Genomic DNA, 16,005 nt, shown 5'->3' with positions numbered 1-16,005 from the left:
CTCAGTCTAACTTCTTCTGCCTTGGATTTTTTTAATACAATAAAATGCATAGATCTTAGGTATTCAATTTGAAGAGTTTTTATAATGGTACACATCAGTATTAGCTATCACCTAAAAAAACAAGATAAGTACAATTTCTTGTCATCCCGGAAAGTTCTATTCATACCCCTCTTTAGTCATTTCTCCACTCGCATGACCATCACTTTCTGTTTCTTCACTATTGTTAGTTTTAACTGTTTTTAGATTTCATATAAAAGGAATCACACAGAATGTATTCTTTTGCGTCTGGCTTACTTTGTTCAGCTTAATGTTTTTGAGATTCATCCATGTTGTTGTGTTCATCAAAGTTCACTCTTTTTTATTACTGTAAATAGTTTTCCATTGTGTGAATATACTACAATCTTCTATTGATGAACATTTGGTTTGATTCTCGTTTTGGGCTATTATACATAAAGTTGCTATGCAAATTCTTGTACAAATCTTTATGTGAGCATGATGTTTTAATTTATGGCAGATACCTAAGAGTAGAATTGCTGAATCATAGGACATATGTATGTTTAGCTTCATAAGAAACTGTCAAACAGTTTTCCAAAATGGTTATACCATTTCACATGCTCCTTAGCCATGTGTAAGAGTTCCAGTTAGTCTGTATCCTCTCCATTTTTTGGTGTTGTCACTTTTTTATTTTAGCCATTCTAGTGGATGTGAAATGGAATTTCATAGTGGGTTTTTTTGCATTTCTCTATCACTAAAGATGTCACCATAATAAGCACCTTTTTATGTGCTTTTTGTCCATTCATATATGTTCTTTAGTAAAGTGTCTCTTCAAGTCTTTTGCCTAATTTCTTATTCATCTTTTTAATATTGATTTGTAGGAGTTCTTTATATAGTCTGGATACAAGTTTTATGTCTTATATATATCTTGCAAGTATTTTTTTCTCCATCTGTGATTTGCCTATGCTTTTTCTTACTGTTGGTGAGAAATTAAAATTTTTTACTTTTAAAATCCAATTTAAACAACACACTTAAAAAATGGGTAAAGGACTTGAATAGACGTTTCTCCAGAGAAGATACACAAATGGCCAATAAGCACATGAAAAGATGCTCAACATCATTAGTCATTAGGGAAATGCAAGTCAAAACCACAATGAGACACCACCTCATACCCACTAGGATGGCTACTAAAAATAAATAAATAAATAAATAAATAAATAAATAAATAAATAAATAAATAATGAAACTAACAAGTGTTGGAGAGCATGTGGTAAAACTGGAAATCCTGTATATTGCTGGTAGGAACGTAAAATGGTTCAGCTGCTATGGAAAACAGTTGGTGATTCCTCAGAAAGTTAAACAGAATTACCACATGACCTAGCAATTCTACTCCTAGGTATATACCCAAAAGAATTGAAAACAGATATTCAAACAAGTGCATTTACACACACATTCATAGCAGCACTAGTCACAATAGCCAAAAGGTGTAAACAACACAAATATCCATCAAAAACAAATCATGGTATATGCGTACAATGGAATATTATTCAACTATAAAGAGGAATGAAGTACTGATACATGCTGTACAATACGGATGAACCTTAAAAACATGCTAAATGAAAGAAGCCAGACATAAAAGATCACGTATTGTATGACTCTATTTATATGAATATCCAGGATAGATAAATCCATAGAAACCGGAAACAGATTGGTGGTTACCAGAAGGGGAGAATGGGGAGCAACTGCTTAACAGATACAGGGTTTTTTTCCTGAGGTGAAAAAAATGTTTTGTAACCATGAGGTGGTGGTTGCATAACGTCATGAATATAGTGAATGCACTGAGTTGTTCACTTAAAAAGGATTAATTTTATGTTATGTGAATTTCACCTCGATTAAAAAATCCAATTTATACATTTATTTTCTTTATAGTCAGTGCTTTTTTTGTCCTGCCCAAGAAATATTTGCCTACCCCAAGGTCATGAAGATATTGTTTTCTTCTGCTTTATGATTCTGGGTTTTATGTTTTTTTTGTTTGTTTGTTTTGTTTTTTTTTTTTAAAGATTTTATTTATTTTTTGCCCCCAAAGCCCCAGTAGATAGTTGTATGTCACAGCTGCACACCCTTCCAGTTGCTGTTTGTGGGACTCGGCCCCAGGCTGGACAGAGAAGTGGTGCCTCGATGCGCACCCGGGACCCGAACCCGGGCCGCCAGCATCGCAGCGCACGCACTTAACCACCAAGCCACAGGGCCGGCCCGGGGTTTTATGTTTAGATCAAATGATTCTTTTCAAATTAATTTTTTTATACAGAGTGGTATAGGAGTCAAGGTTTATTTATTTATTTTTGATACAGAGAATGAGTAGTTTCAGCAGAGTTTGTTAAAAAACACTTTCCAGGGCCAGCCTGGTTGCGTAGTGGTTAAGTGCATGCACTCCGTTTCGGTCTCCCAGGGTTCAGGTTCGTATCCTGGGCGTGCACTGATGCACCGCTTGTCAAGCCATGCTGTGGCGGCATTCCATATAAAATAGAGGAAGCTGAGCACGGATTTTAGCGCAGGGCCAATCTTCCTCACGAAAAAAAAAAAAACACTTTCCTTTCTTCTTTGAATTAACTTGACTTTTTGGTAGAAAATCAGTTGACTGTGTGTGGATCTCTTTCGAGATTTTATTCTGTTCCTTTGGTTTATTCAGCCTGTCCTTACACCATTACCACACTGTTTTGATTACTGAAGTGTATGTCTTCCAACTTTTTTTTTTCCTCAAGATTGTTTTGGCTATTCTAGGTCCTTTACATTCCCATATAAATTTTAGAACCAGGGCCGGCTCCGTGGCTTAGCGGTTGGGTGCGTGCGCTCCGCTGCTGGCGGCCCGGGTTCGGATGCCGGGCGCGCACCGACACACCGCTTCTCCGGCCATGCTGGGGCCGCGTCCCACATGCAGCAACTGGAAGGTTGTGCAGCTATGACATACAACTATCTACTGGGGCTTTGGGGGAAAATAAATAAATAAATAAAATCTTTTAAAAAATAAATAAATAAATAAATAAATTTTAGAACCAACTTGTCTATTTCTTTAAAAGACCTCTGGAAATTTAATCAGAAACTATGAACTAGGATCTCTTCCTTTTTTTTTTTTTAATTTTTTGTTTGTTGCAGCAGCATTGGTTTATAGCATTGTATAAATTTCAGGTGAGCTAGGATCTCTTAATTGCCTACTTAGTTAATTGCAGAGTGGTCTAAAATGCTTTTGAAAGAAAAATGTTTTGCTTTATTTTATTCTTTTCTTTTCATTGTTTGTATGTCTAGGTTACAAGGCAAATGCAAGAACATGAGCAGGACTCTGAGCTCAGAGAACAGATGTCTGGCTATAAGAGAATGAGGCGGCAACATCAAAAGCAGCTGATGACTCTGGAAAATAAGCTAAAGGCTGAGATGGATGAACATCGCCTCAGATTAGACAAAGATCTTGAAACTCAGCGTAACAATTTTGCTGCAGAAATGGAGAAACTTATCAAGAAACATCAGGCTGCCATGGAGAAAGAGGTGGCTGATTCAGTATTATTAATTTATTGATTCTAGCTTGCGACCATCACAGAATTAACCAAGATGGCATTTTGATGTTAGGGTATCTGTTCCCCAGAACCAAGCAAATCGGTTGGGGAAAGGGAGAAACAGTTATATAATGTGTATAATATACTGTGTCTGGGAACCAGTGCACATGGGATCATTTCCTGACTCTTGATAGTTTTATAGTGTCACAGTGGGTAACTCATTGAACTATTCTAGGACTCGGGTACCCTGGTTATCTGAGGAGTTTGAGAAATCACCTATCACTAGGTGATTTAGGTCTTAAAAAAATCATTCATGATTCTTTCTCTGGGTATTTTTTGGGAAATCTTCCTTAAATGTGTAGCAGCATTTTTATATCAGAGAATAATTGAAGTTTAATGTATACAGAATGTGTTAGAGATTGTAAATTAAGAGAGACTGAGATTCAGATTTAGCTCATTTATTTACAAATAAGTGGCATTCTACTATATGATAAAGGTACATTTTTAAGGATTCTTGTTATGTGAAACCTTTCCTTCTAATGTTTTTGCCATCCTATCAGTTCATTTTATTTTAATAGTCATGTTTGACAATTAAAATATAAGATTCTCAATAAATTCACACAATATCATCAAATATGTCTGGCTAGTCCACATTGAGACATTATTTATCATAGCTACCCTGGTCACTCTCCCCCTCCAAAAAAGAAGAACCACCTTCTCACAATGGTAGAGAATTTGGCAAAATAATTTATGGTGTAAATAAATATTTGATTTTGAAATAATTTGGTAAAAGAATGTACAGATATTTAGAATCCTGTTGGGCATTGGGTTGTATTTTTAATAACTTGGAAAGAGGTACATACTAACATATTTAGGAAAGCAATTCATGAAACAGGATGTACAATATGATTACAGTTTTGTTTGAAATATATGTATGCATAGAAAAAATTAGGAAGGGTATGCACCAAAATGTTTATATTGGTTATCTCTGGGTGCTATGAGATTTTTCTTCTTTGTGTTTTTTTTTGTATATCCTAAATGTTCTACAATGAATAGGTATTGCATATATAATCAGAAATAAAACAGTATGATACATATATCTAATATTTAACATTTTCATATTATTTAATATATGAATTAAAGGTCAGGGTTTAATTTGAAGATGAATGTACGTATTATGTTATTTAATAGACAAGTCAATCTAGATAACAGGCCATGATTTAATTATATTTATGGATAAATGTGTGTTTGTTTTGTTTTACTGCAAGGAAGGCATACTCTTGCTAAATGAAAAAAACAAAGGTGAAAAAATTTTGACCCTATAAAAGATCAACATTTTAAAGATGAGCTCCATTTCACTGATTCTCTGAAATTCAAACACTAAAGATGCTGAGTAACACTTATTAATAATTTGTTGGGTATTCTTATTTTGGTAGTGTTTATACTGATTTTATGTTCTTTGGGAAAAAAGGTATCCTTGGTGATGTGTATTAAACTGCTGGTTTGAATATATCTACTTAACTAATTTGATACGTTTTTAAAATTTTCTATAGGCCAAAGTGATGGCCAATGAGGAGAAAAAATTTCAGCAACATATTCAGGCCCAACAGAAGAAAGAACTGAATAGCTTTTTGGAGTCCCAGAAAAGAGAATATAAACTTCGAAAAGAACAGCTTAAGGAGGTACTCATTTTATAAAAATGTTCAAGCCAGTTATCTGCTTATTGATTATATTCGATGTTGATCAACTCATAGAACCATTAGGATAAATTTTTCTTTTGTTGTTTGTGGCCACCTAAGTGTATATCAGTTTGAATGAAGACATTGATTATAATCAATTACTCTTTAATGAACTGAGATCCTCAGTTGAGTAGGATCTAAAAAAGAATCATTGGGGCCGGCCCTGTGGCTTAGCGGTTAAGTGCGCGCGCTCCGCTACTGCCGGCCCGGGTTCGGATCCCGGGCGGGCACCGATGCACTGCTTCTCTGGCCACGCTGAGGCCGCGTCCCACATACAGCAACTAGAAGGATGTGCAACTATGACATACAACTATCTACTGGGGCTTTGGGGAAGAAAAAAAAGGAGGAGGATTGGCAATAGTTGTTAGCTCAGGGCTGATCTCCCTCACAAAAAAAACAAAAAACGAGATTGGATAATAAATACACATTTAAAAAAATAAAATTAAAAAAGAATCATCTGAAAATATAAATTACTTTATTTATAATTGCTTTTCTATGCACTTATTAAGTAACCGACTCACTAGAAATAAAAATATTTGAACTGTGAAAAAACGCCACACGTTTCTTTCTTTAAAAGTAAACCATACCTTCTTTTGACTCATGAGTTTACAATAATTTGTTCTTATTCCGATTTTAACATAGAGTAAGGATAAGAGGCATATTTACTCATCACATTTTCTTTAATAGGAGAACATACTGATTATTTTTCAGTTTATACTCCCTCTTACAGACTGATTGAAATTTTTAGTCTATTTAATTAATTATTAGAACACTGATAAATTGATCTTGATAAAATAACAGCAATCTCTTTGGTATTAATGCTTTCATGTGTGTAAGAATTTACCTTATAATCAGATATATAAGTCTTATAATGGACCTATTGATGGCACAAAGACTTGCTATATACACCCTGCCAAGTGAGCTTCATTGACAAGATTTTTCCAACTCAGAAGGGTATAACTTGCAGTGTATTCCCATCACTATAATACAAAGCCAAACTCTGTACTGGAACATTGGGTTTGAAAAGATTATTAATAGGGTTCCCAACTGTAAATAAATATCCAACAAAATGCAGTTCTGCAGTTCCATTTCCCAGTGAAATGAGATTTTAGTTTTATGGGTGTCTTGGTTTAGATAATCCTTTAAGCATATAATTTATAGTCCAACTAATAAATTCATTTTCTTTTAGAAGCCAGATTTGTGTGTGTGTGTTCATTTAGAATAATGATTCTCAGTATAGAGGAAGGGAGATAGTAGAGTCTTGGTGGGGAAGTTTCCTGGCAGAAAATTTTAAAAAAGATACCCAGGTGATATTCGATGTATGTGCCTGTGTTATCCCTGTCTCTTCCTATAGTATGTGTTCACATATACCCTTAAGCTGAGAACTACTAATTTATGTGCTTTTTATTTTTGTGTTTGAATATTTTGTGGACTAAAGTTATAAAGAATTGGTTTCTGTCATGAATAACAGGGGAAGGACCATAATGATAGTAGTCTGTGAAAAGTCATCTTATATACCTAGGAAAAATGGGTGATTTATATTCTGTGCAATGTTGATGCTTTTTAGGTTGAAAATACACTAGTGTTAATTAGAATCCTAGGGTTTGCCTCATTGAGTATATCATCGATGTTCTCATCTTGCTCAATATAAATGCATTTTCATTTAGGTAGTTTGTGAGATGATATTTAAAATGCTGTAGAGGGCCGGCCCTGTGGCTTGGTGGTTAAGTGCGCGCGCTGCAATGCTGGCGGCCCGGGTTCGGGTCCCGGGTGCGCATCGAGGCACCACTTCTCCGTCCATCCTGAGGCCGAGTCCCACATGCCGCAACTGGAAGGATGTGCAGCTATGACATACAACTATCTGCTGGGGCTTTGGGGGGAAAAAAAATAAAATAAATAAAATCTTTAAAATACTGTAGAAAAGCATTGGTTTTTATTTGGTGATTATTAATGCTGAATATTAAATACCATTCATAAAGAAGGTCTCTATTCTCTCATGGTTTTGTTGATTTTTCCATTTAATTTCCAATTCTTTCATATTGAGTCCATCCATAATTTTGCTGAAAACTTAATGTTTAGAATGTTGAAAACCAACAAGTGAGACATAACTATATTTTAGCCCTAATTTTAAAGGTTTTATTTATTCATGTTTTTCCCCCCAAAGCCCCAGTAGATAGTGTATGTCATAGGTTCACATCCTTCTAGTTGCTGTACGTGGGACTCGGCCTCGTGTTGGACGGAGAAGTGGTGCCTTGGGGCGTGCCCGGGATCCGAACCTGGGCCGCCAGCATCAGAGCGCGCGCACTTAACCGCTAAGCCACGGAGCCGGCCCCTAGCCCTAATTTTAATTCACATACATATTTCACGGGTAACTTAAGAAAAAGAAAAATATACCTACCTCCTTAAGGTCATTGCCCTGCCTGAGCATTACAGAGGACACAAATTAAGTACTTTTATTTAAATTTACCAGATACCAGGGGCCGGCCACCGTGGCTCTGCTACTGGCAGCCCGGGTTGGGATCCCGGGCGCGCACCGACGCACCGCTTGTCCGGCCACGCTGAGGCAGCATCCCATATACAGCAACTAGAAGGATGTGCAACTATGACGTACAACTATCTACTGGGGCCTTGGGGAAAAAAAGGAGGAGGATTGGCAATAGATGTTAGCTCAGAGCCGGTCTTCCTCAGCAAAAAGAGGAGGATTGGCATGGATCTTAGCTCAGGGCTGATTTTCCTCACAAAAAAATAAATAAAATTTACCAGATACCAAATGGTACATTCATGTAGTTAATTTTTCTGTGTTCTGAATTGAGTTGTTTTTTATGTTGTCAGGAGCTGAATGAAAACCAGAGCACCCCAAAAAAAGAAAAACAGGAGTGGCTTTCAAAGCAGAAGGAGAATATACAGCATTTCCAAGCAGAGGAAGAGGCTAATCTTCTTCGACGACAGAGACAATACCTAGAGCTGGAATGCCGTCGCTTCAAGAGAAGAATGTTACTTGGGCGCCATAATTTGGAGCAGGACCTTGTCAGGGAGGTGTGTGTGAATGATGTGAAATCAGAATCTTTCTTGAAAATATGTCAGTCATATCCTAGCCTCAGGGCCTTTCTTTGCTCTTGTACTTCCTTCTGCCTAAATCCTTCTTTCCCAGATATCCACATGGCTTGCTTTCCTTCATATTTCTCCTCCAATGTCATTTCCTCAGAAATGCCTTCCCTGATCACCAGATCCTTCTCCCTTCTTTAAACTTTCTTCTTTGCACTTCTCTTTCTTAAACGCACACACTTTTTTGGGGAAAGTCGCTCTCCCCCACTAGAATGGAAATTATATGAAGTCACAGATTTTGTTCAGGCCTTTATATCCTTAGTGTCTGGCCCATAGTAGGCATTCAATTAAATACTTAATTAATAAATATTAAATTCATGAATGAAAGAAGTATTAATTTTTAAATATAAGAAAATTGGATAGTTTATGCCTTTTGATCTGAATTAGGTGCCATGAAGTGTGTGTTACCATTTAACGCATTTCTATAATCATGTAATTATTCATTGGATGAATGTAGAAACTTATGCCAATGAAAACACTTGTTCTCATTATCAGGGATACCTGTGAGCATAGATAGGTTTATTTCTAAGAGTCGCTTAAGATAACTTCAAATATAGCATAATTGTTCAAATTCTCTAATAATTAAAGAAATTAAAATTAAAACAGTTGCATTAATTAGGTAAGAACTTTAAAAAATTGATAACATTGAGTCCTAGTAGTGGCATGGAACAATGGGCAGTGTTGGTTAGAGTATAGATTGATGCTGCCCTTTTAGAGCATAATTCAGCAGTAGCTTTTAAAATTTAATATGCACATATGCTTTTACTCATCAAATCCACTTCTAGAAGTCTATCCTAAAGAAATGATGACACGATTATATGATCATCATGCATGTTTATTGAAAATTTGTTTATAAAAGCTTACTATGAAACTTAAAAACGGCCCGGCCTCGTGGCTTGGTGGTTAAGTGCGCGCACTCCGATGCTGGTAGCCCGGGTTCGGATCCCAGGCGCACACCGAGGCACCACTTCTCCGTCCATCCTGAGGCCGAGTCCCACATACAGCAACTAGAAGGATGTGCAGCTATGACATACAACTATCTACTGGGGCTTTGGGGAGAATGAATGAATGAATGAATGAATGAATGAATGAATGAATAAAGAAAGAAAGAAAGAAACTTAAAAAAAAAAGATCTATATGTAATGATCTGTGTATATGTCCATTATATTGTTAGGTGAAGAAAGCACATTACGTGCCTATAACGTATATTGTTGTTCAGTTTTTAAAACTGTATGTTTTTGTATAATAGATATGTCACGTTAAGCATGGGGAAGGTTGGGAAGCATTTGCAGCAAACTGTTGGCCTCTGGAGAAAGGGTTTGCAGAGGGAAAGGGGGCAAGTTTGACTTCTACATTGTATGTGTGAGTGTGTTGTACACTTGTTCTTTTTAATCTGAAGAAAAGAATAAGAAGGTTTATTGAGTATCACGTGCCAAGTGTTATTCTGAGAACTTTCCATTTATGAGCTCATTTCATTCTCACATTAAATCTATGAAATAGCTATATTATTATCTCCATTTGAGAAGTGATGCAGCTGAAGCACAGAGAGTTTAAATAACCCAAGAACTTACTCCTCTTAAGAGCAGAGCCAGGATTTAGAATACAGGCAGTCTAACTCTAGGGTCCATGTTCTTTTTTTTCGTTTCTTTTCTTTTTTTGCTGAGGAAGATTCACCCTGAGGTAACATCCGCTGCCAATCTTCCTCTTTTTTGTATGTGAGCTGCCGCCACAGCATGGCCACTGACAGATGAGTGGTGTAGGTCTGTGCCGAGGAACTGACTCAGGGCTGCTGAAGCAGAGCATGTTGAACTTAACCGCTAGGCCACCAGGGCTGGCCTAGAGTCCATGTTCTTAACCACTACGCTATACTGGGTATACTGCATTTAATAGAATTAAATAGTATACTCAAGAAATTTGAAGGATGACTATTCAAATATAAAATTAGAAAACAATAAATAAAAGAAGGAAAGACATTAAGCCTCTTGAGATAGATTTGATATGTCTTAAACTTATTGTATAAAATAGTATTAATGAATAGGGTAAGGAAATTTGTGCTACTAATTGCCCATTTACTACCCGTTTATGACTAAACGTCATAAAACTCGAACATTTACTATGCAACCATTGAATCAGAGGATTACACCTATTTCCTGGTTATCATGTTTCTTAGGATTCTTTTTCCTGGCAATGTATAGCAGTAAATTATACTTTTGTCTTTTGTGTTATGAATTAGGAGTTAAATAAAAGGCAGACTCAAAAGGACTTAGAGCATGCCATGCTACTGCGACAGCACGAATCCATGCAAGAACTGGAGTTCCGCCACCTCAACACAATTCAGAAGATGCGCTGTGAATTGATCAGATTGCAGCATCAAACTGAGCTCACTAACCAGCTGGAATATAATAAGCGAAGAGAACGAGAACTAAGACGAAAGCATGTCATGGAGGTTCGACAACAGCCTAAGAGTCTGAAGGTATCTTTAGCTTAAGCTTCTTGACAAAGGGGAAAATAGATAAGAGGCATCCATGTAAACGGTAAAAATCTAAGACAGATGTCTGTCATAAAGTAATTGAATAAACTCTTTTTCTTTTTCCTTTTAAGCATGTTTGGTTAGTTTTAATGTGGAGTGTCTGTAGCTATAGACTTTTGCTTATGTAGTTCTCAGCAGAGTACCAAAAAATGGCCAAAACTTTTAACTGTGGGAATTGCCATAAGTAAGAATCAGAATTGTTTTAAATGTACCCAAATGTCCAATGCTGATATTACGGTCTGCATGTCAACATGCTAACCTGTTGGCTTCTCTCTGTTGTTTCAAGTAATACAATTTTGGAATCGTATTTGCTCTAAATGTGATTTGTATCCAAAAAAGACAGTAAGTTCTTAATTAATACAGAAGCCAGTGAATGAAAAATGCCTTTTTACCTCCCTCCCTTCATTGTTTAGACTCATCCTAAGAGGAATAGTGGGATCATCACAGTGTTAGTCCCATTCTGCTTATTTTCTTTGTGTGCTTGGTAGTGTAGGTAAGACCATGTCATAGGTAGTTGGGGTATATATTTCTTCAGTTAGCACGTCAGAGTGGAGCAAGTTGTTATATGCCCTTCCTCAAACAAATAAGAAAAGACAAGTGTTGGTGGTATATATAATACCTAAGGACTTTAAATTCTGTATTTGCTTTGAATAGAGGAATATATTCCCATGTTATGAAATTCGAAAGATACCAAAGTGTACTATAAAGTTAAAGTTTTCTCTCTCTCCCCTTGTCCCTCCAGCCACCTGGTCCAGCCCCCTCCACCAAAGTCAACCAGTGTTAACAATTCCAAGAAATTTTCAAATTTTATAACTTGTAGTAAGTATTTAAAGGAGTATAATCACATGAATCTCAATAAACAAAAACAAAACCACCCACTATATAGGCTGTCATCCATAGTAGTTCCTCAATTAATCTATACATGTCTCCACATTTTAAACTTTTATTTACATCCAGTAAGGCCCAGGTCCCACAGTATTTTCTTTTTAAAGCCTACCTCCCTTTTTAAACTATTTGATAATAAACTGTAAAACTGTTCTTGGTGTTACCTGAATAACTGTCCTGGAGTGAAGTGAAATTCATTCACAGAGGTAATCTGTATCAAAATCTAGAAGCAACACTACACCTAATAGTATCCCCAATTCCCACACACTCCATTCAAACAAGCTGTCCTGAACAAAATATAGAAGCAAAGTTAAGATCTTTTACCCTTTCCGTGTGAACCTGAGTAAAATTTCACTTTGCTGTGTCTTCAAAACAACTAATTAACATCATTTACAGAGTGGGTTATGTTGACTACCTAGATAACCTTTTAGTCATTACTTAGAAAAATTGGAATTCGTAATGATTTTTCAGATTTATATTGTCTTTGTAGTGGAGAGGTATATACTCTTTTGGCTATAGAGTAGATAATTTCCCACCAAAAGATTTTCAAAACAACATGTCTGTGAAATTAATTAGGTTTTAAAGTTAGCAGCACCTAGAAGTAAGCCAAACTGAAAGCTTCGTGGTAGTTTTCTGTAATCATACCATAAATCTGATATACCACATTTTTCTGGGGCTTGGAATAGATCGTTGTTTGATTTTGAACTGTTCCTTTCTGTTTCTTGTTGTTGCAGCCTTTTCAGTTTGGAAGCTTTTAAACACTAGTCTTATTTTCATAGATACTGTACAAAAAGTGAGGAGAAAAATAATATTTCACAAATGGTCAGACTTTGAATAGATTGCTTCCTTCTGATGACAAATGAGCTCAGGATTTTCCATAAAGGAAATTGTTCCGTTACTTTAGCAGGGAAGAAAATCACCATGTTCTTCTTAGTTATGTATATCTATCTACTTGCTCAATTTGAACAAAACAGACTAGATTTTAACACCAAGTCATCTCATTTTTATTTACTTGAGTAATAGTTGCCTCTTTCATCTTTCTCTAAGACTTTAAAGGGGGTAGAGGGACTTCAGTTTGAGCACTTATGTGAGTTGACTAGGATTTGTCAGAGTTGGGGTACCATTTCTATGGAGTGAGTTGGGTAAACACCTGTTGCCTACTCTGCTGTTTCTTCATCTGCCATCCAGAGATGCTTTGTCAGTGTTAAATGATTAGAAACAACTATAACTTACATTCATCTTGCTGTCATTGGAGTCAAATGTTGAGGGATATAGTTTATTCTTTGTGTAAATATTACTCTTCTCATTGAAGAAAAATTTCTCTCTCTCTCTCTTTTTTTTTTTTTTTGTGAGGAAGATCAGCCCTGAGCTAACATCCATGCTAATCCTCCTCTTTTTTGCTGAGGAAGACCGGCTCTGAGCTAACATCTATTGCCAATCCTCCTCCTTTTTTTTCTCCAAAGCCCCAGTAGATAGTTGTATGTCATAGTTGCACGTCCTTCTAGTTGCTGTATGTGGGACGTGGCCTCAGCATGGCCGGAGAAGCGGTGTGTCGGTGCACTCCCGGGATCCAAACCCGGCCCGCCAGTAGCAGAGCGCACACGCTTAACTGCTAAGCCACGGGGCCGGCCCAAGAAAAATTTTTCTATGTGAGAAGATGGATGTTAGCTGAACCTACTGTGGTAATCATTTTACAGTATAAACAAATCACACCATCATGCTGTAGATCTTAAACAGTGATATACGTCAATTATTTTTGACGTATGGAAAAAAATCAGTAAGTAGAAAAAATTTTTTCAAGGAGCTCTTTTTTCTCATTAAGCTAATGATATGGAATGATTACAGTTTTCTTGGTACAATATTTTAAAAATAAAAACTTTTGAAAGAATGGAGACTGTTATACAGAGGCAGAAGAGAATGTCTAAATTTCATTGTTTCTTTCCTGGCTAACTTGGAAGAATTTTGTTAACCAAGGATAGTATTTAAGAGCGGTGCCATTAAGCATAGCTAAACCAAGAGTTTCTCTTTCTAGCTAGACATTTCTTGACCCTTCACAGAATAAAGGTATATGACTATGATCTAGTGCCTCAGTTGGTGTAAAATATGGAAAGGGTATATTTGATGTTGTAGTATGGCAAGGGGAGGTGAACGGTTACTTCCTTGACAAGTGTGCTGCTTTGGTCAGATATGCATTTGTTGCACACTGAATCAGTCAACCAACTAATATCTGGCAGTATTTATATTAAGGAAAATAATTCCAACTGTATGTCTGCCTTAGTGTAGTAAATGAATATATTCTCACTTGTAGGCTTGACCAATATAACTTATAGAAATATATCTCATGGGCCGGCCCTGTGGCTTGGTGGTTAAGTGCGCGCGCTGCAATGCTGGTGGCCCGGGTTCGGATCCCGGGTGCGCATCGAGGCACCACTTCTCCGTCCATCCTGAGGCCGAGTCCCACATACAGCAACTAGAAGGATGTGCAGCTATGACATACAACTATCTACTGGGGCTTTGGGGGGAAAAAATAAAATAAATAAAATCTTTAAAAAAAAAAAAAAAAGAAATATATCTCATCTTATTAAATTTTGGTAAAACCTGAGTTCATAGAATGCCTAACCTGTGATTAACTGAACACTAAAGCCAAAACTCCTGTCTCTGAACTTAAATTATTTTGTCTCAGAAATTTTATGTAGTTTATGTTTATCATCATCCTCCGAAGAAGGCTTGTCCCCTCCCTTGCCCCATAACTCTTGTTTGACCTTTTAAAGATTAGTTAAATCGATTGACTTTCAAGTTTTTGTTTTGGTGTTAAAGAGTAAACCATTACTAAGTATGTTACTACCCAGTTTATTTCCTTAAGGAAAAGACAATTGTAATAACAATATTAGTTACTAATACTCTACTTTTGTGGAGTCTGTTGTAGACTATGTAGTTGGATTTGAGATTGTCATTAAAAGAAATTGGAGCAAAGTGTCTCAGATAAGGAGTAGAGTAAATATGGTTATTTTCTTCCTCAGAGATCTGATAAAATATTGTCTGGCCAATAAAATGCATTTATATCTACTATACTTAATGCATGAGAAGAAATTTAATTTTCTGTCATCAATATACACATAATCTAAGCTAGTTTTAATATTTACTCAAGTCACTTAAATTTACTAGCAAAATAATGAGTATTGCTTGAAGTCCTGTGATAAATGAAGTTCTTGATATTCTAATATTTTAAATTAGAATTTTTATTATAAAAGTGCATAGAATCCAATGGTTTGGCCCAGTAGCCAAGTGCAAAAGTACCTGCAACCTTATGACTTGACCTTTTTGTTTTTCTTCTCCCTTTCTCCAAGTAGCCTTTATTTTCATATAAGTATAAGGTATACCAGATGCCATATGTTAAAAATTATATACATCTATTTTTTTCTTCCCAGTCTAAAGAACTCCAAATAAAAAAGCAGTTTCAGGACACCTGCAAAATCCAAACCAGACAGTACAAAGCATTAAGAAATCACCTACTGGAGACTACACCAAAGAGTGAGCACAAAGCTGTTCTGAAACGGCTCAAGGAGGAGCAGACCCGGAAGTTAGCCATCTTGGCTGAGCAGTATGATCACAGCATCAATGAGATGCTTTCCACACAAGCCGTGAGTTTGTTTTATTTAGGCAAAACAAATTTAGTGCCCCTTTCCTTCCACTACCTGAATGGAATCCCAATAGTTAAAATACTAGTTGGAAATTATAGCTCTCCTGCAGCTTGGGAAATAGTGGTGGTGGTCCATATTCTTGCTCTCAGCATTGCTTGGAAGCAGGCATGATAGCTATAGAATTTTCATTAATACTTTTAGACATGAGGTTATAAATAGGCTCTCTGCCAGTGCCCCTCAGGTTTTAGCACATATCCCAACAGCTTTTCAAGAGTAGCAGCTTTGTTAAGCAGTGGGCAAAAAGTAGTACTATATTGGGAATCCAAATGGTCACATTTGAGTGCAAATACACATTTCCTATGTAAGTTTTGCAGACTTTTTCTTAAAGGGCCAGGTAGTAAATATTTTAGGTTTTGTGGGCCAGGAGGCAAAATTAAGGATACTGTGTAGGTACTTATATGCCATTTAAAATGTAATCATTTCAAAATGTAAAAACCATTTTTAAGTAGAGGGCTATTTAAAAAACAAAAACAAAACAGGCTGCTGCCCAGATTTGGCCCATA

The 16,005-nt window shown here is 36.4% G+C and overlaps 1 protein-coding gene across 2 annotated transcripts in view; it reads left to right on the top strand.

The window, feature by feature from the left end:
• The window catches only part of TAOK1 (TAO kinase 1), a 147,964-nt gene that overhangs the window by 115,775 nt on the left and 16,184 nt on the right, over positions 1-16,005 (top strand). For both annotated transcript variants that reach the window (XM_004433351.3, XM_087440701.1), the window contains 5 exons: positions 3,298-3,534; positions 5,096-5,224; positions 8,114-8,317; positions 10,620-10,859; positions 15,230-15,442. In XM_004433351.3, coding sequence (XP_004433408.1) covers positions 3,298-3,534; positions 5,096-5,224; positions 8,114-8,317; positions 10,620-10,859; positions 15,230-15,442 — 1,023 coding nt within the window. The remainder of the gene's footprint in view (positions 1-3,297; positions 3,535-5,095; positions 5,225-8,113; positions 8,318-10,619; positions 10,860-15,229; positions 15,443-16,005) is intronic.

The sequence above is a fragment of the Ceratotherium simum genome, chromosome 16 (assembly GCF_057802395.1).
Source record: "Ceratotherium simum simum isolate JZ-2026a chromosome 16, ASM5780239v1, whole genome shotgun sequence".
In the NCBI taxonomy this organism is placed as follows: Eukaryota; Metazoa; Chordata; class Mammalia; order Perissodactyla; family Rhinocerotidae; genus Ceratotherium; species Ceratotherium simum.
Note: the sequence above shows the minus strand (reverse complement) of the source record. Positions and strands in the feature narration are given on the sequence as shown.